At 42.5% G+C, this 22174-nt stretch overlaps 1 protein-coding gene across 3 annotated transcripts in view; it reads right to left on the reverse strand.

Moving 5' to 3' along the window:
• Positions 1–22174, reverse strand: part of VPS13D (vacuolar protein sorting 13 homolog D) — an 83279-nt gene that overhangs the window by 19591 nt on the left and 41514 nt on the right. For all 3 annotated transcript variants that reach the window (XM_065738157.1, XM_065738154.1, XM_065738155.1), the window contains 17 exons: positions 21848–21978; positions 21411–21586; positions 21163–21286; positions 20076–20311; positions 19722–19830; positions 19359–19519; positions 18910–19018; positions 17719–17898; positions 17457–17573; positions 16964–17113; positions 16248–16397; positions 15381–15477; positions 14246–14394; positions 12956–13090; positions 12517–12684; positions 1934–2066; positions 405–600 (listed from right to left, as the gene is read on the reverse strand). In XM_065738157.1, coding sequence (XP_065594229.1) covers positions 405–600; positions 1934–2066; positions 12517–12684; positions 12956–13090; positions 14246–14394; positions 15381–15477; positions 16248–16397; positions 16964–17113; positions 17457–17573; positions 17719–17898; positions 18910–19018; positions 19359–19519; positions 19722–19830; positions 20076–20311; positions 21163–21286; positions 21411–21586; positions 21848–21978 — 2521 coding nt within the window. The remainder of the gene's footprint in view (positions 1–404; positions 601–1933; positions 2067–12516; positions 12685–12955; positions 13091–14245; positions 14395–15380; positions 15478–16247; positions 16398–16963; positions 17114–17456; positions 17574–17718; positions 17899–18909; positions 19019–19358; positions 19520–19721; positions 19831–20075; positions 20312–21162; positions 21287–21410; positions 21587–21847; positions 21979–22174) is intronic.

The raw sequence follows: 22174 nt of genomic DNA on the forward strand, positions 1-22174 counted from the left end.
TGTGAGATGCTTCACTTATTTTACAGATACTCACTACTTTATCAAGACCACGTTATGCTGAGCACAGGCAGGAGGTCAGTGCAGCCATCCAGATGTACTGACTCTTAACACAAGCACGTGTAAATAAGGGCATGCATCCACTAACAAGAACCACTGTACAAATGAAAACAAGGACTTTAACCTGACTCCTGTTTTATGGTGCAGCTTTTCAAGGACCAGTAGACAACACTGAAAAAACTCACCAAAGAAAATCAGGTTAATTAAAGTGGGCTACGTGACATGGTGTATTTGACTGAACAATGGTTTCTTCGGGTAAGGAAAGATGATCAGGTTAGAAATTACAGCAGATATTGTAAAACACGTTCTATATTATAAACGATAGTCAATATAAAACTCTTACTGACCTGGGGCCACTTAGAGTCGCGGTGTCCCTCACTGCCTGCGCAGTTTCTGATGCAAAATCCAGAGCTCCAGCAACAGGTTTGGTCACTGTGCCAACCAGACCCTTCCCAAGACCTGATATGAAACCGCTGACACCTCCTTCAGTCTTCACGCCTTCGACTGTTGAAGTGATTACACTTGTCAGTCCTCCAATGATACCTGGCAGAGACAAGAACAGCGGAGTAGGCAGGAAGCACTGCACAGCTGTGTTCCCTCAGTGCTGCCTGCCTATGGAAAACTCATCCGCTGGAAGAAGTCAACTCCAGGAAACTGGCATCAGTGATTTTCTGATGCGGCCAACTGAAATTCCTGTTAACGTTTCCATTGTTAAGTGCTCAGAAGAAATCAAGACTCTACTGAGTCTTCCAGACTTGGAACAGTTCATATGAACTGAGAATGTGCTTTACAGCTGTCATATTGCACAGCTTTTGGTGAAGTTGAGCCACTTATGAGTCTTCACTCACTTCTTATGAGCTCCATAAGAACACTTCTCCCCACCTGGCTCTCCAGCTTTCCAGCAACCAGGTGCTCTTAACATCATAACTCACATACAGCCCAGGCAGCATCTTAACCTGCAAACTTAGGAACAAAGCACAAAGCATTTCCATCACTTGGTTAATTCCTGCATTTCACCAGACAGGATTTAATGGAGCAGTGGGAACCACGCACAAATTCCACAGAACTGAAACTAAAGCAGTCCCACTAATGATAGGTTAAGTCATTTCAATTGACTTCTCAGCAACGCCTGAAATCTTTTGGCTTTCCTCCTTTCATGCCAACATTGGTTAGAGCAGACTTCACAGCGCGTGAGGAGCAGGACAGAGACCTCTCACGATCCACTGAAATACCTACACAGCCTCTTTATGACAGAACACCAGCATAAAGACAGCACAGAACACTGCTGTTTTAGGAAAAGCAAGACTACGCAGCCTGCAACAGTCACACTCAAAGAATGACATTTAAACAAACTGAGTCGAGATGATGCATAATATAAATATTTGCTTTAAATTTGGCTTGTATTGATTTAACTCTCTTTAACAGATAAATCATGAACTAAATCGATGTGAGATTCTGGCCAAATTATGAGTAGCCCGCTGTCTTCTGCACAAAGTAATTACCCTCATTCAGACCAGACTTAAAAAGAAGGTTAAATCAAATAATAACAAATAACCAATTGGGGAAGCAGTACTTCCAAGTGGAGCAGTGATTCTGAGGAAAACCAAGTTTTGAGAACTGAAAGCAAAAAGGTTAAAATCCAGCCACGGGCATTTCTATTTCAGTGTCTGGCTCTCAGGAGGACTCTGTGTGTGGGTATTTTATGTCTGCACGGAAACTGAAGTTTTGGAGAAACACTCTCTAACATTTGAGTTTTTATTCACAGTTACAACCGAAAAGGCCTCATCCAAAAGCAAGGGCTACAACAGCTCACTGCAAACTGGGAACACTGTTCTATTCAGTGCAGTCATTGCTCCCAGAGAGGAGCTGAGCCTACCATGTGCAAGGCCGTGGATGCCCGCGACCAGGTGCTCCCCACTCGTTGCAGCGTGGTAGCGGATGTATTCGCGCTCGGTTTGATGCCTGTTGTCCATTGTCTTTCCCAAGCCATCTGACAAGGTCCCAGCAAACTGGAAAAGAAAAACCAGTTCTATCATTAAAAGAAAAAAAAAAAGCTGCTTCTCTTATGTAGATTTACTAAAGAAACTCCTAGATTGTTCAATTACTCCAGACTTTTTTGCCATGAAAAGAGCTCTGGAGAAGTACACTGACCCATGCTGCCCATTGGTGCTACTCAAACCCTGAGGGAGGTGCCCAGCTAGAGCAGCCAAGCCAAAATACATGAAGTCTGTGAAAGATGTACAAAAAGAAGGTGCAGAGCCGCAGGTGCAGCCTTCTGGGAAACTCACAGGGAAGTTTAGACACAAAGCTTTTCTTCTGGGGAGATGTGTGAAAAGCTTCCAGGCAGATATTCCTGACAGGAGACCAAAATGTCGGCAAGTGCCACCTCAATTCTTTTCAGTACCGCAGAGCTGAGCTGGCTGGCCCTGCAGTGAGGACAGCTGTGCCATGTTCACTGCAGCACATGGGAGGAGCCACTCAACAATGGAAGGCCAGGAGGTGTCCACAGGTACAACACAGTGCCAAACCGAAGTCTCAGGGGACACCATTTTACTCCTTACGCTTAACAGTAACGGGGAGATGGGAGTCATGTTTATAGCTAAAAGAGCACGTCCAAGTCCAAACAGGATTTGTTCCAAGAATTCTGGCCATTACTGAGTGCCAATCAATGGAAAAGCACCAAACAAAAGTGATCGATTGTGATCTGCTGACCCTTAGGTTCAATGTAATTAGATACAAAACAGAAGCTTGAGGGGGGAGGGAGGGTCTAAAGAAAGGGGCACAACACAAAAACCAACAAACAAACTCTGAAACTTTCATATTTGGGATGTTATTATGGAAAGAGATTCCTAGCAGGCATTTTCCTATCATAACCTCCAAACGAGATCACTTACTGTTTGCATGGAGTTATCTGGTGTGTGTCTGTATGTCCTTCAGTTATCATCAGCGTTCTCACACTCTTCTCCGTAAGAGAAGGCTGGAGAACATAGGTGCCCCAGAACATCAACCAGGAACCGTGTGGTCCTGCACTGACACAGCCCACAAGTAAGTTCATAAGTTCATAAGGTTGGAAAGGACCTATAAGATCATCTAGTCCAACCATCCTCCTATCACTATCTCTACCCAACTACTAAATTAAATCCTTTAGCACCTCATCTTTAGATGAGACGCTTCTTGACTTCATTCATTCAGAACTGCATATGGATGTACAAACCAATGTTGTACTCAATGAAGTACTTCATTCATTCAGAACTGCATATGGATGCTGCTCTCCAGTGCTAGCTTAGCTTTGCTTTCTTGCACATACTGTCTCTTTTGCACCCATGTGAACAAACCACACCATTCAGGTATGAACCTGAAGACAACTAAAGCCTGGTGTGAAATTCTGACACACTGTAAGTTACAAAGGAAACAGCCAGCGTGCCCAATGCCATGCCCAAGACCTCCCTCCTTCTGTCAGCCCTTCCAGGCTGACCTCCTTTTCCACCAGTGACACCATTTCCTCATTTCAGGTACCTCTTTCCAGCACAGAAACACGCCAGCCCGGCGGCTCCACTTCACTAAACAAGTGGGCTTTACTTTGGCGACATGAATAAAAATTACATCCCATGACCCTTCTAGTGACTTGACAGTATGGACACTGAGCAGTGCACGGTGATTGCTGACAGCATCACTTCTGACCTCTTTGTGAACTTAAAGTAGATGCTATTTTTTTTTTAATTAGCCCAGGAATACAAACCAACCTGATGTTATCTATTAGCTGTGTTTAGCGCTGGATTCCGCGTGTGCGCGTGCAAATAGTTTCCTCTAAGAGGATTAGAGGAGCAGCTATGAAAATTAAAGGGCTCCACAGGCCTTCAGAATTCAGATCTCATTAAGAAATCTGTCAAGTCCTGAAAATGGTATTTTATGGATACATTTTGAAAGCTACGTTAGTGCATATTCAGACAACCTGGCAGGAATAACCCAACATCTTAGTACTGATCAAAACTGGTAAGTGCTCTTTACGCTTGCTGGCATTTTGTCCTGTCTGAATGGACTGGCTCCACCACACCAGCTCTCCTGGTGAAGGACATCTGTTCTTTTGTTTCAGATTCTGCTTCACTGAGAAGGGAGAAATGACATCTAACAGCAATAATCCTGTTTCCATACACAGAATGTTAACATAATCACAATTCATTCTCTTGACAAAGAGGAAAAAGAGAAAAACACCACACGCACATGGGTTAGAAGTCACAGTCTCTGCAGAGTATGAAAAAAGCCAACAACAAACCTCCGAGACCACAAACCAGAACTACAAAGCCAACAACCAGGCATCCCCCAGGCATGAGCCAGTCACAGTCAGCAGTGCTGAGCGGGTGAGCAACCTGTGCCACAGCACTGGCCTCATCCTGGTTCAACATCTGGAGAGCAGTGATGATAGCTTACAGTGCTGCAAACCCATCATCTGGAAAACAGCCTCCAGACAAACAAAAGGTGCCAACAGAAATGTGATCCACCTTTTGTTGGTAACGCCACGCAAATGCCAGCAACAAATTACAACCATGTAACGAACACAGAACTAAATAAGGGAGTTGTAGAAACCTTCCCCCCCACCTTAGTTTCATAGTGTGTTCTTTGTCTACTTGCTCATCACAGAATCAGTAACGTGCTCTTTATCTCGAGTTTTTCCCCACTTCAGAGACCCTTTCCTGGGTACTGAACGAAGCAAGCCTCCACATCAGGTACACGTGAGAAGGTCCGAAGTGCCAGCCCACATCTCCAACTGAAGCCAAGTACAGCACTTCCAGACTACTGCCTGCACGCCGAGCTGTGCCACTCCAGGTACTAAAACACTTCAACTTCACTATCCCAGAATGTCAGGAATTGGAAGGGACCTCCAAAGATCGTTTAGTCCAATCCCAATCCCTTCACTGTTTCACTCAAAAGAGGAACACAAAACACCACTACCAAGAAAATAAAACCACATACAGTGTTTGTGCATCCAAGCCGATGCCAAATAATGAGGCTTATGTGGCACAGGAAGAATTCAGAGCAAACAAAAATGGAATTAATTCTAGACTTTGTACTGCATGTTCCCTCTAAGCCAGATGCATGAGGCACGCTGCATGGAAATCAGTTTTAAGTAATCTCTTAAAGTCTTTTTAAGCTCTTGGCACCGCTTTGTTCTCGAAGGACATCCCAAAAGGATAAATACACAATTATGACTTAAGTCCAAACATTCCATTGTAATTCTAGCATCAGAGAACTGTACTTTTACAGATATTATTGACTGAGCAGAGTGGAACATCCCGTGGAATGTTAAGGAAAAAAGTGTTTAAATTAAATAAAATATAGGTCAGTCTGAATTTCTGCACAAACCTCATAACTGACTGCACTGCAATTAGAAAACACAGGCTTTTCAGAGCTCCTTTTCAAAATGCTCTCTGCTGCCCTGAACACCTCGTGCAGGTGATGTTCATGCTGGGAAAAAAAACCAACAACCCACGTGTGGAAGCACAGCATATCGACTGCAGAATACTGAACACTCCCCACAGTGCATTTTGCTAAACTTACCTAAAGCAAGATGTTTTACTTCCATAACTACTTACAAAATTATTTTTACCTTCTGTTTTTTAAGCTGCCTCTTGAGCTTGTCATCATTTTTCCTTTAGGTAAAACCTGAATATGTGTTACTATAAATGTCAACATGATACATACATTTAACACTTCTCTTGTGTAACATGTAACTAGAGATGATACAGCAGACAGCATTAGAAATGAGAGGCTCCTTTGGTTGGAGTTTCACTTTTATTTTTTAAAACTAACAACTTCTACTCAACAAGGAAGGTGTGGAAGCTCTGGAAGTGCTGTTCAGCTGAGTGATTCAATACAATGCACTATGTCTAAGCACTTAATGCCTATCTGTAAGTTTAATCCCTTCTGGTTATTTGCCTTCAAGCAACATCATTAAAGTTATATTTGTTTTCTACATCTCTCAAACCTGTTACATGTATTTTAGAGGAGATTTTGCACTGACCTCAGGCAGTGAAATACAACAGTCCCAAATGAAGCCCTTCCTCAGTGCATGGGGGCCAAAGCATTCCCAGCATCTGAGTTAGAGGCAAAGCAGACCCACGACCATGCTGCTAGGGGCTGCTATGGTAAAGAAAGCCAGTTCCCAGGCCAGCAGCCCTCCTCAAACTGTGGTGTTATTCTTCAGGTGAAGTGTAAAAATGCAGCATTCTCTGCATATGCAGTGACTGGGTAGAGCAGGACAGATAAACTCATCTTCTAAATTCTCCAGCCCAAATTCCTGTACTTTTATCATGATGTCTCAAGACTGATATTTAATAAATTTAATACATTTCATACATTTTTTAGTTTTAAATGCACTGTTAGGAACTGGAAGATGCGAACACTAGCGATTTCACTTTGCAAACTGGACTCACTAAGTCACAAGACAACATTTTTCCTCCTCAGTTAGTGGCCTTCCAGTACCTGAAGGCGGTCTGTAGGAAAGCTGGGGGGGCTTTTTATGAGAGCACCAACAGGATGAGGGGAAACAGTGTTAAACTGGAAGAGGGTAGGTTTAAGACTAGATATTAGGAAGACTGTTTACTGTGAGGGTGGTGAGACACTGCAACAGGTTGCCCAGTGAGATTGTGGATGCCCCCACCCTGGAGGTGCTCAAGGCCAGGCTGGGTGGGCTCCGAGCTACCTGGGCTAGTGGGAAGTGCCCCTGCCTACAGCAGTGGGGTTGCAACTGGATGGTCTTAAACGTTTCTTACAACTCCAACCACTGTGTGATTCTTCCCACCTTCCCCTCTGGTCAGCCATGCACTGCAATGGGACTAACAAAGGGCTTCAAATATTTTTGGAAGAATAATGGTTTATTTCCTCAGATTTAAAATCTCTGCCTATCTGAAGTTGCTCCACAAAATACACATACCATTGCAACTGTCCTCCTCCCAGGAAGGTAAGTGTTCATGTGCTGACACAGAAAGGTTTGTGGATTCGGCCAGTGGGCTTAAGGCACTTCTGCTTTAATTCACAGGTTAAAGCAGCCCCTGCAGCAGAGGATGGTTCAGGCCAAGCCCGGGGCACACTCATAACCAGGTCAGCAGTGCGTACCAGAACCGAGCACAGATCCGGCACAGCCGCAATTCAGAAAGTACTAAACCACCAGCCTCTCATTTTAAGAGATGCATCAACTTTGGCCCTCTTTAAATTACTGACACCGAGACAACGGCTTTTCCCCCACTGAACAAACACAGGTTTCTTGAGATTCCGTGTCATAACCAACGGAAAGGAGCTTTAATTAGCTCACATCCCCTCGTTAACTAAGCCCCTAATGCCTCCTGACAGGGCCCGCTGGGCGGCAACCCGCGGCCGCCCACAGCCCGGCCCCGCCCCTCAGGGCCCTACGGCCGCAGGTGTCCGCTGGGACAGTTTTGTGTTACCGGCCGCCGAGTGATCCCTGTGGGACTGCCGGCTGTTTTCACATCCACAGAAGGCAGTCAAAAGTCCACAGCGTGAACTTGGAATGACCCCAATTGCAGAGTCACTGGCGGGTTCATCTGGAGGACAACTGTGCTTTATTAAACAACTAATACTCTTAACAGATAATCCTCCCCCCCCCCTCCTCCCTCCACTTTAACTCTTGCCAAGCTTTAAGGTCTTCCTGTTTGTTTGTGTTTTGGGAACAGAATTATTTTGCCATTGCCCCCTCCTTAAAATAAAACCCAAGCCCTCTGGATTCTGAGAACCCGAGGCAAAAACCTGAGTGTGGTTGATGGGGCTGACGCAGAGCAACGCACTGCACTGTGGCAGACTGCTGGATTTTAACCACCACCTTTACCAGTCCTGTAGCTGCCTCATACAGAGCTAGGCTTGACTGCTTTATTGTTTGTTTTTAGGTTATTACCTGTTCCTACCATCAGGAACACTGATGGCAACCATCTGCACTACAGCACACAAACCTGGAGATCTCCTTAGGACACACAAGTATTGCCTTCCCTCCTCAGGGACGCACGCCCAGGTGATTTTGAGTTTAAACCTCAATTTAAGATATTACACACAACCATCTACGTGATCCCCATTAAAACACAGTGTGGAGGTGCAGCCCTGCTTTGTGTCAGGACTGAGGTGTGAACTTCAAACCCACACCCCATTTTCTCTCCTTCAGATCCTAACTGTGGTACCAGACACGATATGCTGGCTATTCAAAACCTGCTCACACCATACTTCCTCCTGCTTTTATGATAAAAATGTTTATTTCTAATTTCATAGTTTGCACCTCTCACAACATTTCACATACTGCATTTTAACTTCTAATTGTTCACTTCAATATTGCATTTTACTTCTCGAGAACATTCTTTGGAGTAAAGCTCGAGTCAACAACGCATCGTAGCCTGAGCATGCCCACCACACCCTGCCTAAGATGCACTGTACAAGAAATGCTGAATTTGGCCTGAGTGGTGAAGAGCTCTCCATGGAGAACAAGACAGTCCTTCCAAATTCTCACAGATGATCCTTTACCTTTCTCTTCTCCTCCCTAGATCTCTTTAGGAAGATACTGATACCCGATGTCCTGCATATAAGAGATGACACTTCCCATGGCTTTTGATCATCACGAGTTGGTCGTAAATCCTGCTGTCTTTTGGAGCAGTTGGGAAATGGGTTAAAGGCCTCATCCACAACTGTCCCTCCAGAACTGGAAGTTTCTGCCTGGGAATTTCATGTACTTTCCATCACAGATACACACAATTAGCACATCCGAGTTCAGATTCTCACTGCTCAGCACTTGAACCTCTGCTACAGTCTTAGACTGAAACACAAGCTGAACTGAAACTGAGCTGCAGTGCCACCTGGATGCGTTACCTGGACAATACCAGGGGACACGGGAGGAGAACCATCTTCATATGAAATGAATCACAACAAAAAGAGGGCACTAAAACTGATAAAGCAAGAAAATCCACCTACCGTTAGCTTTAAGCTGAACCATCTATGGCAGTGGCTACTAAACCCCACCATTTCAATACCCACGCTGCTCTGGTAAAGGACAACCATCAGCCTTCCCACAGCAAAACTCAAAATCCATAAAGTTTCCCAAAAAGACAACGTATACTTCAAAGGAAAGCTGTGCACCTGCTCGAGTGGGTCCAGAGGCAGAAGTGGTCACCCACAGAGGTGCCCATAGCTGGGCTGGATGGGGCAGCTGGACCTGCCGGGGGGCACCAGACAGTTCAGACAGTAACTCTGTGTTTCTAACTGAAACACCTCGGAAACAGGAACAGCTCAGGATTTAGAACCATCATGCCCAAAGGGGAAATGAAGTGTGAATGCCAAGAATTCAGGACATTTCTACGCATATGGCAACTATAGAAGGCTCCATTCAGAGGGAATGAAATTCCCTCAGGTGTCTATATTTAGGATCAAAGAACTTTTTAAAATACAGAACTCAGAGTCTCCAAGGGATAAAATCTACAAAACTCTCTGTAGTGAACTTTACTTAACCTAAGGTTTTGTGCCAACTTAAATACACTGCAGCTCTTCACTTGAAAGAAGGCATTACCCACTGTGTGCTCTGAAATGCATGGAAAAGCCATTACAGGGATAAGCAACAGAACTATAAAATACAAAAGCAATAAAATGACAAAACCAGATACAACCCAAAAAGCTTACTTTTCAATTCAGTCAAGCAGTGTTGGGTTTAAAGTGATGTCTACGGTATTTAGGTTTATTTTCCATTCACATCTTAAAAGCTAATTCATCTTAAAATCCAGGATAGACTTCTGCTGAAGACACTTTGAAGTTAGGTACCCAGAACAACCAAGATGGAGATCTCTTCCCAGCCACCAGCTCAAGCAGGAGAGAGGCTGGGCTTTCTGCCTACATCAGTCACAGCCACAGTGGACCTCTATGGCACAGCTGAGCCAGGTGGAAATGTCTGTGGTGAACACATATTTAATGACATCTTCTCTACAGACAGCTCCAAGGGCAACGGATCTATTGTTTCAGTGATGTTTTCCTTGAGTAACTGTAATTATTTCCCCCCTATCTTGCTCCTTACTTCACATAACCTCCATGTGATCACAAGGTGTGTTAGTGGTAGAGCAGGAAACAATGCTCCACTCTGTGCCACACACATGAGCAGTGGCACAAGGTGCACTCATATCCCATGGAGATAACTGTGAAACCTGAGGCAGACTTAGATGCCTATGAGCAGTGCAAGGCACAAAGAAATCACCTCTATGGGTCCCTTCCAACCCTTCCAATTTCGTGATCCTGATTATTTCCGCCTTCTCTTTGGCCACCTTCCTTCCATGCAGCAAAGATAACGCTGGAGAGAGGACTAAACGAGGAAAGTTGAAATATTTAATCAATATAGAAAGATTTTTATAATGCAGCAGCATGAGAGCTGCACCCCCACCACTCTGGAGGTATCAAGGAGGAAAGAAAAGAAATACCTGGCAAAACAAACAAACAGTCCACGGGGTGATTTTCAAAAGGTACAAATGGGAAGCAGGCATTCGGGGCCTGGTGGATTCCAAGAGGAGTTCAGCATCCAGCTGCCCTTCCTCCTCTGAAAACGTCCTTTCAGAAACCCCTCGGTTACAAATGACTGCAAAGTTCAGGGAGTGACCTTGCCCTTGTGGGAAACGTAGGAAGGCTCGTGCCTTTAAAAAAAGATTTATGAGCCCGTTGCTGCAGATGTGATCGCAGTGAGGAAACAACACTTTGTAGAAAGGAAACTCTAAAGAAACGTACTCTACTGGGTGGAGTAAGTGGGTCACAAGAGACGAGAGCTACGAGGAGGAAGCATGCACACAGGCACTGGCACAGATGGATGCTGCCTTACAGAAGCTCAGGAAGGACTCTACCCTGCAGTGTGGATAAGCTGTATCCGTAGTGCTGACACTAACAACACACACACCTCAGGACACCTTAATGACCTGTAATCACCTCTGTAGTGAATCTCAGAAGAGATGGAAATGGGACTGGGACAGCAGCGTTGGCAACACAGTGTTTTAAGTCGTTGTAAAGGTAATGGGGTAATGCAGAGAATGAGGCAATTGTTCTAGAGAATATTTATGTCATCTTCCTCACAGTTCAGCCATTCATGCCCACAGTCATGCAACCCAGTGACAGACTGGGGATCTGGAAATATTCCTCTGGAGCTACCTGTAATTACACAAACACTACCTCCTGCTTTTCTAATCTTCTCAACTACCTCTTCCCACCAATGCAGGAAAAAGGCAGACTTCCACATATACAAACAAGTGCAACAGGCTCTGAAAGGATGACTATTCTTATCCCTCTTTAAGTGAAGGGAGAAAAAACAAGAAACTCTTACCACCATTTATCCTCACCTTGGAATTTTGGAAGGACTTTTTACTTTTTCCTCCCATTTCCTTGAATACAAGTTTCATTAAGATACCTTTAGGAATGATGTCAGGAAAGCTGGACTGTACAAGCAAAGAGGCATATGTGCACACCCTCCAGCATGCCAGGGCAGCGCCAAGAGCTTTTCTTCTGTGTTTCAGCTGTTATTAAACCATCCCCAACCAATCTCTCCTTTCCTCATGATTGTGTGCACAGAACACCTCTGGAAAACATGAGGTTTTCTGTAACTGTTTGTACTGTGTGTACACCCATTGGTGGGAAAGGCAGATTCTGAGTGCCAGTCTCATCTGGTTGTATCAACCACGGCATGCTTCAATGCCACCTACTGCAAATACACAGACGTATCACTAACTAGCTACCACACCTCACTACCACAGAAAGCACTTTTAATCCCTTCTGTCCAGGTTTGATTCAGGTCTCTTTGCCACATCTCCCTCCTGACATTGTCTTTCTCCATCCACACGAACTCCCCATGTTTAGGAACTACAGTACCACGGAAATGATGTTTCATAACAAGCCTTCATGTCAAGAAGACATTACATGCACCAATTCTGGCATTAAGCTAAAGGGAAAGGCACAGCAATGTAAAATCTCTTAGCTGTAGCTACGTGGCATATCAAAAGAAAATTAACTCAAGTGTTTGCAGAACAATACATTTTTGCATCAGCTTAATCAGTAAATAAAAATAAAATTATCATCTCTCCTGCTACACTAAATAATGCTTTAAGTACTCCAATTCCCACAGTGCTTTTGTTTTGATAACCCATGTAATATAGCTTTGTCCACGTGCACACAGAAGATGATGCCACACCTGAGCCAGAGAACTAAAATGTCATTAACTACTGCATCCAATCTGAAAATTGAATGGATGTTTGTGCCGTGGTACTGAACTGCTGCTCTGCTTCTTGTGGGGTTACCAGCACCCCCAAAATGCATGTGTAAGCATTCCAAAACATCTGCATTCCAAGTACAACTTCTGTACAGAACAAACAGCAATCTATTTAAGGATGGCCAACAATTCCATTCTGCATGTTCCCCACTTTTAGGGAACTTTACTATTGTAACTATTACCTTTGCAGCTGAATTGGATACTCCGTGTGTGACATTCCTTATGAGACCACCAACGTTGCCATACTTTATGAGCCCGGTAACACCTTCTGAAACATCGTTCAGCAGACCCATAGGGTTGCCAAGGAAATCCACAGAACCTAGAATCCTTGCTGCCTGACTAAGCAGCTCCTGTAAAAGCAACAGGAAGGTTGAAATAATCTCATGTTAACACCAGCAAGGTTGATTAAAAATGGAGAAATGCTACAGACTAACACAGGTATCAGTAAGATCAAGAACAGCTTCACCATAAAGTGAAGTGTCCCTCAGAAACACATTGTGGCATTTCTCTGCATACTCAAACTCATTACACATTCAATAGCCAAAGAATAATCCTCACTACAGAACTCATCCACCAGGAGAACTTCAGCTTTTCCCACAACAAAACCCGAATGACACTTACCTCCTGAAAGTGTTTCAGAATGTCATTAATGATAAACTCCTGAGTTTCATATGGATGGACCCTGGTGAAAGGATCCAGATCAATCACCGCATCTTCAAATCGGATTAGAGGAAATCCCAGCGTGCTTTTCAATGCCTAATCAAATAGAAGATATTGCTATTTGATTTTTCCCTCTACGCATTCACATCACTCCAATGAATTAATCTTTAAATGGGTAGCAAGGCAAAAGCTAAGATGAAGCTGCTAGTTTACCACTGCCATACAGATGCTTCCATATGGAGGGCAATCACTCCACAAACCTTTTACTTTCAAGACAGGAACAAATAAGTAGATCTGCGTTTGTTCGGTAATGAGGCAGTGGTTAAATAACCTTCATGACATAAGCTGCCTCCTACACCTGACACTGATATTCAAAACAAAACGTGCTTGAGGCTCTGTGTAGCACTTTTCTTTAACTGTTCTAATGGTCAGTTAAACTAAGCTCTACAGGATAAGCAGAGAAGACAAAACTGCGTGTTTTTCATCTTGCTGAAGTTCTCCAAGTGGATTAACTGTCAGGATGAGCTGGAATAGCATCCCTAATTCCCTCCAAGATTGGGGCCTGCTTCATGACTTGGTGTGCTGAGACTCTCCAGCCACTTTTTCAATTATCACTGAGGAAGAAACTGGGACAGCAATTAGCCCACGGGCTGTCATCTGCATATCACACAGTTGGACTGGATCGCTGCTCCAACTGAACTATTCTATTCAGGATCACTTCAGTTCAGTTCTTTATAACACCACATAAGCAGTCACCAGCATCAGGAAATCTGAAGGAGCCTGATACCTGTGCTGTATTTTCCTTTATTAGCCACTGAATCATGCTCAGTAGTAATATGAGTTTTTCTGCCATCTGCAGGTAATTACAGTAAATTACAGTCCGATTTATGCTTGCAAGTAAGAAAGGACCTATTTATTTTTTCAGTAAGTGGATGACTAACTGGAGTAGCCCTCATTATTCATTTCAGCAGGAAGTAATTTCCTGTTTAACTATCAGATATTACATAAGGCAACTTTGTTAATAGTGGCCTCAAATAAAAATAATCTGTCTACCTCCACATTAGCAGACGGCAACGTCCACACCTCCCTGAAACACTAGAGGTAGTTAGAAAAACCTCTACAAAGGTTCTACTGTGATGGTTCTGAACTCTCCTGTGCTGCAGAACTGAATGAACACCTCCTGTGAAAGCTAACAAACAGGACACAGCATCTCTTGGTTTGGAAGCACGCTCTCTGAGCACGCTGGCTCACCTTGAGATCCAAAGGCAGCTTGTTGGAAGTGAAGACGCTCAGCTTGATTTGAGGCACGCTGATTTTTAGGTTTTCAAAGTAGTATCGCTTTTGTCCTCCACCTTTTTCCACCACCTTCTCATGGAGGTTTTCATCATACTTTTCAACTTCTACATCCAGAAAAAACACAGGAATTGGTTTAGATTGAACGTATATGCTGTTATGGAAGCATACTCCATGAGGAGTTACAGCTTTACCTATATAAATACAAACAATGTACAACTGTTAGGCTTGCCAACAAAACTACTCATGCCTTATGACTCGAACTTGACCTCTGAGGTTCAGGGATTCTTTTCCTATCTCCCTGCATCTCCAAAGCCTGAATATATTTGCAGTTAGATAAAACTGAAGTCACCCAAATGCAAGGTTTAAGCTTCTAATCTTGCTCTGAATATATCTGTCATCACATAGAAGCAAAGTGATACAAACTATGCACTGTTACCTTCCTACTGCACAGCCATGACCTTACAGTATTTTCCTCTCTGCTTTCTTTATCCTTCCTTATTTGACCAATTATTATTATGCTGTAGAGAACAAGCAAAGTTGATGCTTTCAATCAGCACTACTGAACGGAGAAAACACCTACACAGAATAGGCTGAACAACTGAACACACAACGTAAATGCAGAAAAGATATTGTCTGAATCTTGGGTGACATCAGTATGAGTGGATAAAATACAAAGAGCATACAGGAAGTAAGTAAACAGAAAAAGAAAATGCATTGGAGTAAACTTAAAGGGCAGATTGGTAAACAGCATAAGAGTGAAATACCTTTTTTTTTTTTTCTTCTTCACTACAAAGCTAAGTCTTTAAGTTAGATGGATTCAACTACATAAGCTTAAAATGAACATTAAACTCCTTTCCAGAGGTGTGGCTCAGCCACTGCACACCAGACAATGCCATGTACATGGGTCACTGCATGAACACTGTAACAAGCACAGTATACACAAACAGCTTGGGGACACAGAGACATGAGCTTCCTTCCCAGCTCCGTCCAGCAGTGCAAGTCGCCAAGCAGCTAGGATTTCACATACACAGATGCATATGAATGAAGCTATGCATACTGTAAAACCAGTGTTGGCAGTTTGATGCCATACCTGATTCAGACTGAGCATAGCCAAAGAAACTCAGCAGCTTCAGAAGCAACTTCTCCTCGATTTGCACTGTGAACTTCCGAGCAGTGATCATCAGATGCTAAAAAGATAATTTAAAGTATTAGTACATGAAGTACAATCTGTGCAAGCCATTGAATAGGATAATATCTTCTACTTAACAGTATTTTCACTGGAATAGAATTGTACTAATATTCCCATCTTCAAAAATGTCTTTGGTAGCTTCCTTCACCTGAATTCACCTACAACTACAGATGGTTAAACTTTGTTGTTGTTTAAATGCATTGTGCTTTCTTACCCAATGCTAACACTTCAGTATGAGATGCTAAACTGGATTCCAAAAGTGACATCAGCTGCTTTTCAAGAGTATCAAAATACACACCTGGATATTCCAAGTGGTTTTGATAGCCACACATTTTGCCCTCACAACGCATACTCCATTTGGTAGATAAAATTCCAAACATTAACTGCTGCAGTAAATAAAACAGAGCTTATGCTGCAAGATGACATGTTACCAGGGAGACATCATCACCTTGTGTGCAAACCATCAGAAACACAGCAGAGATATTTAGGTTCAGTATACAATACCTACCAACTCTGAAGAGAGTAACTGGCTTGAAAAATAAGGGGATGCACATTTACAGGCAGTGACCTCATTATTTTTTTTTAAATCCTGCTCATTACTGAACTGCAGCTTCAAACACCACAAATATGAGAATGTGGACAAAGCCTTCATGCTTCAGGCCTCATTCAATAAATGATTTCACTCAGATTACAGTAAAAATTAAGAACAGGTGAAGTCATTTAACCAGACTGAAATTTCCAGGGCATAACCAAAATCCTGTGGTTTACCTTGTATATGTCAGTCAGTGCATTCTTACTGGGAAATTTCATGGCGTTCACTTGCACTGCAGGAGCAGTCTCCACAGGTTCATCTTCACTCATCCTAGGTGTCAGGAAGAGCATAAAAGGCTGTGTGGTGCCAATGAGCTGGTTGTCCACCTACAGTGTGGCCAAGATGGGCACAACAATTAGAACAGGTGACAATGAGCAGCAAAACCAAGCTTCTTTAACTCAGGAGTATCCATTTATTATGGTAGACTACAAGAGCACATGCACTCCTTAAAGGAAATCTTGCACAATAGGAACAGAATTCTAATGAATCCAAAGAAGTTATCACAGTGCTTAGTTTAACTTGCTCATTCTGAATTTGAAAGAATGAACTGCAAACAAAGGCAAAACTTTAAAGTCAGAATCAAAATCTCTTTGGAAAAAAATAGTTAAGAGGTTTGTGTGTTATACTGTGGTCCTCTGAGCATTAGGACTCCTGCTTTGAATGGCTGATTTTTCATTACAGATAAATAAAAAAAATCTAACTGATCAAACTGTTAGAAATTAATAACATGGAGCAAAAGTCATCAAATAAATTATCAGTGAGTAGAGGACAACGAAAGATCAAAACTGATGCCAAGGAATACTTTCCTGATGTTCTCGTTAAGAGCTCCAAACACTTTCCAGCATTCCAGAAGACCCACAAACAAATGTATTTGTTTCAGAACAATAAATACCTGCACATCTTGCACGCTGAGCTCTAGCACCTGACTTGTTGACATCTGTGTGTAGTGGACATTAATTCGTGTGAGGCTTGCAAATATTAGCTCCTCAGGGACTTTGTTGACCAACGATAATCCTATTCCTCCTTCCAGTTTCACAAGCACCTGCAAAAAGAGCATTGGCAGAAAGAATAAAGCACTGTAAAAAAAAAACCAAAAACCCTGTGGTACTAAACACCTTGGAAGAAGTTTTATCTCAGATTTATCTGAACAGCTCATTAATGATTAATTCTTCAAATGAAGAGATCATGAACCTATAAACCCAACACTTCAGAACAAGGAGCTTTAGCAGGAAAATGCACAAGTTCACAGCATGAGGCTCACAAGGGGAAAATGAATGACAAAGCAAAAACAAAACAAAACCTCACCACCCAACTTTGAAAAACTAGACAAAAAGAACAAAAAAGAGAACAGAAAGATAAATGTTGTACAGGTTGAAATATCTCACTTCTAATTCTTGCTCCTTATTTGGATTCTTTACTTTGCGTAGATCTTGCTCCATAACTGGAAGTTCATCTCCTCCACCGGATAAACGATCATTTCTGCGTTGGTTAAAATCTGTTATCTAATAAAACACAAAGCACATTACCCCTGTGATCATTTTCCTATTCATAAATAGCAGCTATTTCTCAGAATGTAGAGATGCAATACATAAGAGCACTTCAAGTACAGGTAAATAATAAAACTCAATTCCAGTTAAGGACCCTCACCTGCAGAACTCGAGTTGGCCCATCTGGGATGACTCGAACAGCCAGCACTCCTGAGCCAGGCCTCATTTTCTGGTTTATGAACTGCTGCTCTGGTGGAACTGACCCCAGAAGCTCAAGAGAAGTGTCCGGACCAAGAACAACTTCTGCTCCATCATGGAGGCCTAACATTCCTCCCTTTGCCTGGATAAAGAAACAGAAGTCAAAAACAAAACAGAAAAGGAATGTGAGAGGTGGAACTTCAGATAACTATTTATATATATTGATTTAAAACGTGTTTTACTTCTTCATCTTTACACAAGTGAAGAAGAAAGCAGTCTGAAACTCAGTCCAAGGTCAGGAAGTGAGGGAAATTACACATCTCTTGCTCTTTAGAGAAACAGTCCAGCAGTAATTTTACTTAGTATTACTACAGCTTCTGGTAACCTGCCTTCAGACAACTTGGCAGCCAGAAGAAATAGCCAAGATCAGAAATTAAATATTCTCTCTTAATGTTCAAGTATTGAAGCTATGGTACCACAATCCAACACTGGAAGCCCCTCCTGAAATTATACCCAACATGACAGCTAACTTGAACTCTGCATTGCAGATAAGGTGGGAATTTAAATCCTCACGGTGTTGGCACCTTAATGCAGCAGTGCAGGGCTTCTGGGCTGCTGCAAACTGGGAAGCAGTAACTTAGCAAGGTGCATTAATTTGATCACAAAATGACCAACACAGTATCCAGAAATAATATATTTTACCACAGACAATTTGCTGTCTCAGCAATACGTAGGATTATTTATTTAACTTCTGCTTGTAAGCAATGGGTAAAAATGGCTGAAGTAACCAAAAGCAGCAAAACTCTTCAACAAAATCTGACTCTCACCAGTGGTATAAGCTGACGCTGCAGCATTCTCAAATTGCTTCTGTGGGAATACAGAGACCCTATTTATCATGATACTGATTATTTTCAATCACACACTATTTCTCTAATGATTTGCTTTCAAATTAATAACAGAAGATGTTTAATTACTAGTAATTGACAAGAAATTCCAAACTTCCATTTAAAACACGTACTGTTGTATAGATTTGGTCTCCTCTAAACCCCAAATTTTGGACTCAGAACTTTGACTTCTCTTCAATAACAACCTCACTTCCTGTTATCTATATGGGGAAGAGTCAAAACAAGTTTGAAGTATGAGCAGCACTGACCTGGACAACCAGTCCATGAATGCCACAGGTCAACTTCCCATCACGAAAGCTCCACGTCTGCGTGGTGCTGCGCCGCCGATCAGGCTTTCTCAACATGAGGGGCTCATATCTGCAACAAAGGCATGACAACCCAAACTTAGGACGATTCTAACCTACTGGTTTCACTCCTGTGTTTCCTTCACTTCCCTCAACTTCTCAAGTGAGATTCTCTAACAATAAGCTGCTGAAAAAAATATTAATTGGGCCTTGATTTCTGAGAAATACTCATTATCCTATTCAAAAATGAATCGAAGTCACACAAGTGATCGTGAAATCTGTTCCTGATACCAGATAAAATTCAGCTCTTACACAGGCCTTCACAATAATTCCTTTCCTTATTCAGAGAATGTCACGTAAAGCGTGCTTTCAAAGACATTGTACAGTCTCACCACAAACTCTATTTGCAGTACCTGTTATCTGTGACAGCTGCCAGGCCAGCAATATCTAAAATCATACAAGACTCCACAGAGCGAGGAGAAGGTTTATGAGGGTTATGAGGAACTGAGGAGCCTTCGTGGCAAAGCATTCCTGTGCCAGTCATCCTCCAAAGCTGGGATCGTTTTCCTGGCTCCTGTTGCACAAGCATTGGAGATTTCAATGAGTACAGCAGCACAGAGCCAACACTACTGCTCAGTTCTCCTATCAAATCTCTAAATTGTAACTAGCCTTAGAAGGCACCACGATTACATTTTTCTTATTCCCTTCTACCACCTCCTGATTTTACTTCATCACAGAGCAACAGCATCTCAATAAAATGTACTGTGTCTCAGTACCTTCTTTTTCAGGATGACTCGTTGTGTCTTTGGAGAAACATCAAGGACTAGCTCTGCATACGCAGCATCCTTATTTGCAGCGACGGGTCTCACACTCGTCTCCTGTAAACTAGAACACCAAGAAAACATCAGCATGCTGAGTCAGAGTAGCTGCAGCTTCTGTAGAACAAATCCAGAACAATAAAAATCAGGTGAGATACACAGTCGGACACCTCCTGAATTTTGGCATCTCTTCTGCTAGCCAAAACACTCAGTTGAATTTGAAATACTTTCAGAAGGTGTAAAATGGCAATTAGAACAGCTTACAACACTACAAGCATGCAAAATATGTTCGTGTATTAGCTAATTAATTACCCTGAGAAAGTATAGGTGGCAGCAATATAAATGAAGTTCTCGTAATAAAGCTGCTTGCTGTCCTGGAAGTCATTCATGCTGCAGACGATCTCTGAGGAGCCTGCTCCCTTAACTGTCAGCATGACAAATGGTGGCAGGATAGGCTCATCCCATGCATAATCCAGAGAGGTCATGGGCTTCACCTCAGTGTACAGTCTTGGCTCGACAACACCGTGCTGATTAAAAACAATTGGGACCTGTAACAGTAACAAAAGAGCATTTACTTTCACACCAATTCTCCATCAGTTAGAACTGTTGATATCATTTAATCGTTATTCAGGCACTGAACACTGAAATAAGTTCAAGCTCCCCCCCCACCTCTGTGTGAACCTCAAAGATCATCTCAAAGGGACCAGAAAGAACCATTTTTGCTTTTATCCATCATCCTAGGTTCAGAAACTCTTTGTCCCCATTGTAGCATCTCAAACCTTTCCAATTAAAATTAGGACACGTGCCCAGTTTCATTGAGCAATCCAGTAACAAAATCCAGAATAGCAACCACTACCAAGAGCTGTGTCTCCTGTTCTAATCACAAGGCAGTCTGCAAGCTTGTGTCCAATAAGCAAAGTAAATTCTCTGATTTTTTTTATAATCATTGACATGGAACTCGTTCTTCATCTCTCACACCCACTATCATCAGCTCAGTATTGACTCTCATTTTGAACACTGAGGAACTAGGGTATCTGAAAGAAGAGGGAAGCAAGAAAGCTTTGTATTTTAATAAAGAAGTCCAAAGATAGAGAGAAAGGAAGTAGTATCAATAGCCTGATTTCTTTCTGTGTTACCCAAGTGCTGAAAATAACAGAGCAGATAATAAACTGCTGTTTTACTACAACCTTCCCAACGTTACGATGCTCATCCTCATACAGCTTCTGACAGACCCAAGAGCTACAATACAGGCACTGTTATGTGAAAAAAATGACAATGCTATACAAATACATCTTTCTATACAGTACTACTGTATTTACTTATGGAAGCTAGACAGTTATAAAACTTAAACCTAAGAGAAAAAAAGGAAAAAGAAATTCACGATTTTCTGCTCTTTTACCTTGGAGAAATTGTCTATGCGAAAAGGTGGTGGCAGCTGATCTGTGTCACTGAACGCAACGTGGTACGTGGCTCCCTGAAGAGTAATTTCTACCCTTAAGAAGTAACATTTTCCCAGGGTGTCCCTGAGCAAGAAAGAGCAAATGCAAGACAGGTGGGTTCCTGATGAGCATTACAGTAAGTGCTCAACAGCTGCTTCTATTAAAAGAAATGGAAGCAAGTCACAGGACACTTGCATGCAATAACTACCTCATGTTAATATGGAACGAGTTGTTTTTGTTGACTTCAAATCCCCCAGACCAAATGCAGTTTGGGACATCCATTAACCTCACACACAACAGCTGGTCATAGTCATTGCGTGGCCAGTGGAACACAACGCTGGACCCAGGCAGCGTGGAGATGTAACCATCAGGGTTGGACGACCCCTAGTAACAGAAATCAGGAAATCACTATCCTGAGGGCATGAAAAATACAATATTAATCCATGCACCTCTCAGACCAAACGCACCTCTCAAATTCATACACCTCTCACAGCAATTATTTTGTTAGGTAAAAGGCTGCAATTAGAATAACGAATTAAAAGATCCTCATAATCAGACCAGAATACTTTCAGGTATAACATTTGTACCCTCCACAGTTAGATGATGCTGTGCCTAACTAAATGGAACAGAAATGAAGGCCCTTACCTGGCCTCTGGCAAACTCCCTCTGAACAAAGGCAAGCTTATAGCTGGACTTATTATCCAGCAGGTAACGGGGGGCAAACGTCACCATGCAGGTATCGATGTAACGTCCTCTGCCCTTCTTAACATCAATACCTAGTAACAGACACAAATTAAAAGCAATGCTGTTAATTAAGAGCAAATAAATAAACAATCCTAAAGATAACTTTGCAACCACATTTAACATAACGATTATTTCAGTGATTTTGAGATGTACAGTTTCTGTCACCCCACCTGCACGTGTGAAATATTAACAGGAAGTGTGGCTTTATGTTGTCTGTCACCCTCTGTA

Source organism: Cyrtonyx montezumae, unplaced genomic scaffold, assembly GCF_038088225.1.
Source record: "Cyrtonyx montezumae isolate F1298 unplaced genomic scaffold, pur_monq_1.0 scaffold_21, whole genome shotgun sequence".
In the NCBI taxonomy this organism is placed as follows: domain Eukaryota; kingdom Metazoa; phylum Chordata; class Aves; order Galliformes; family Odontophoridae; genus Cyrtonyx; species Cyrtonyx montezumae.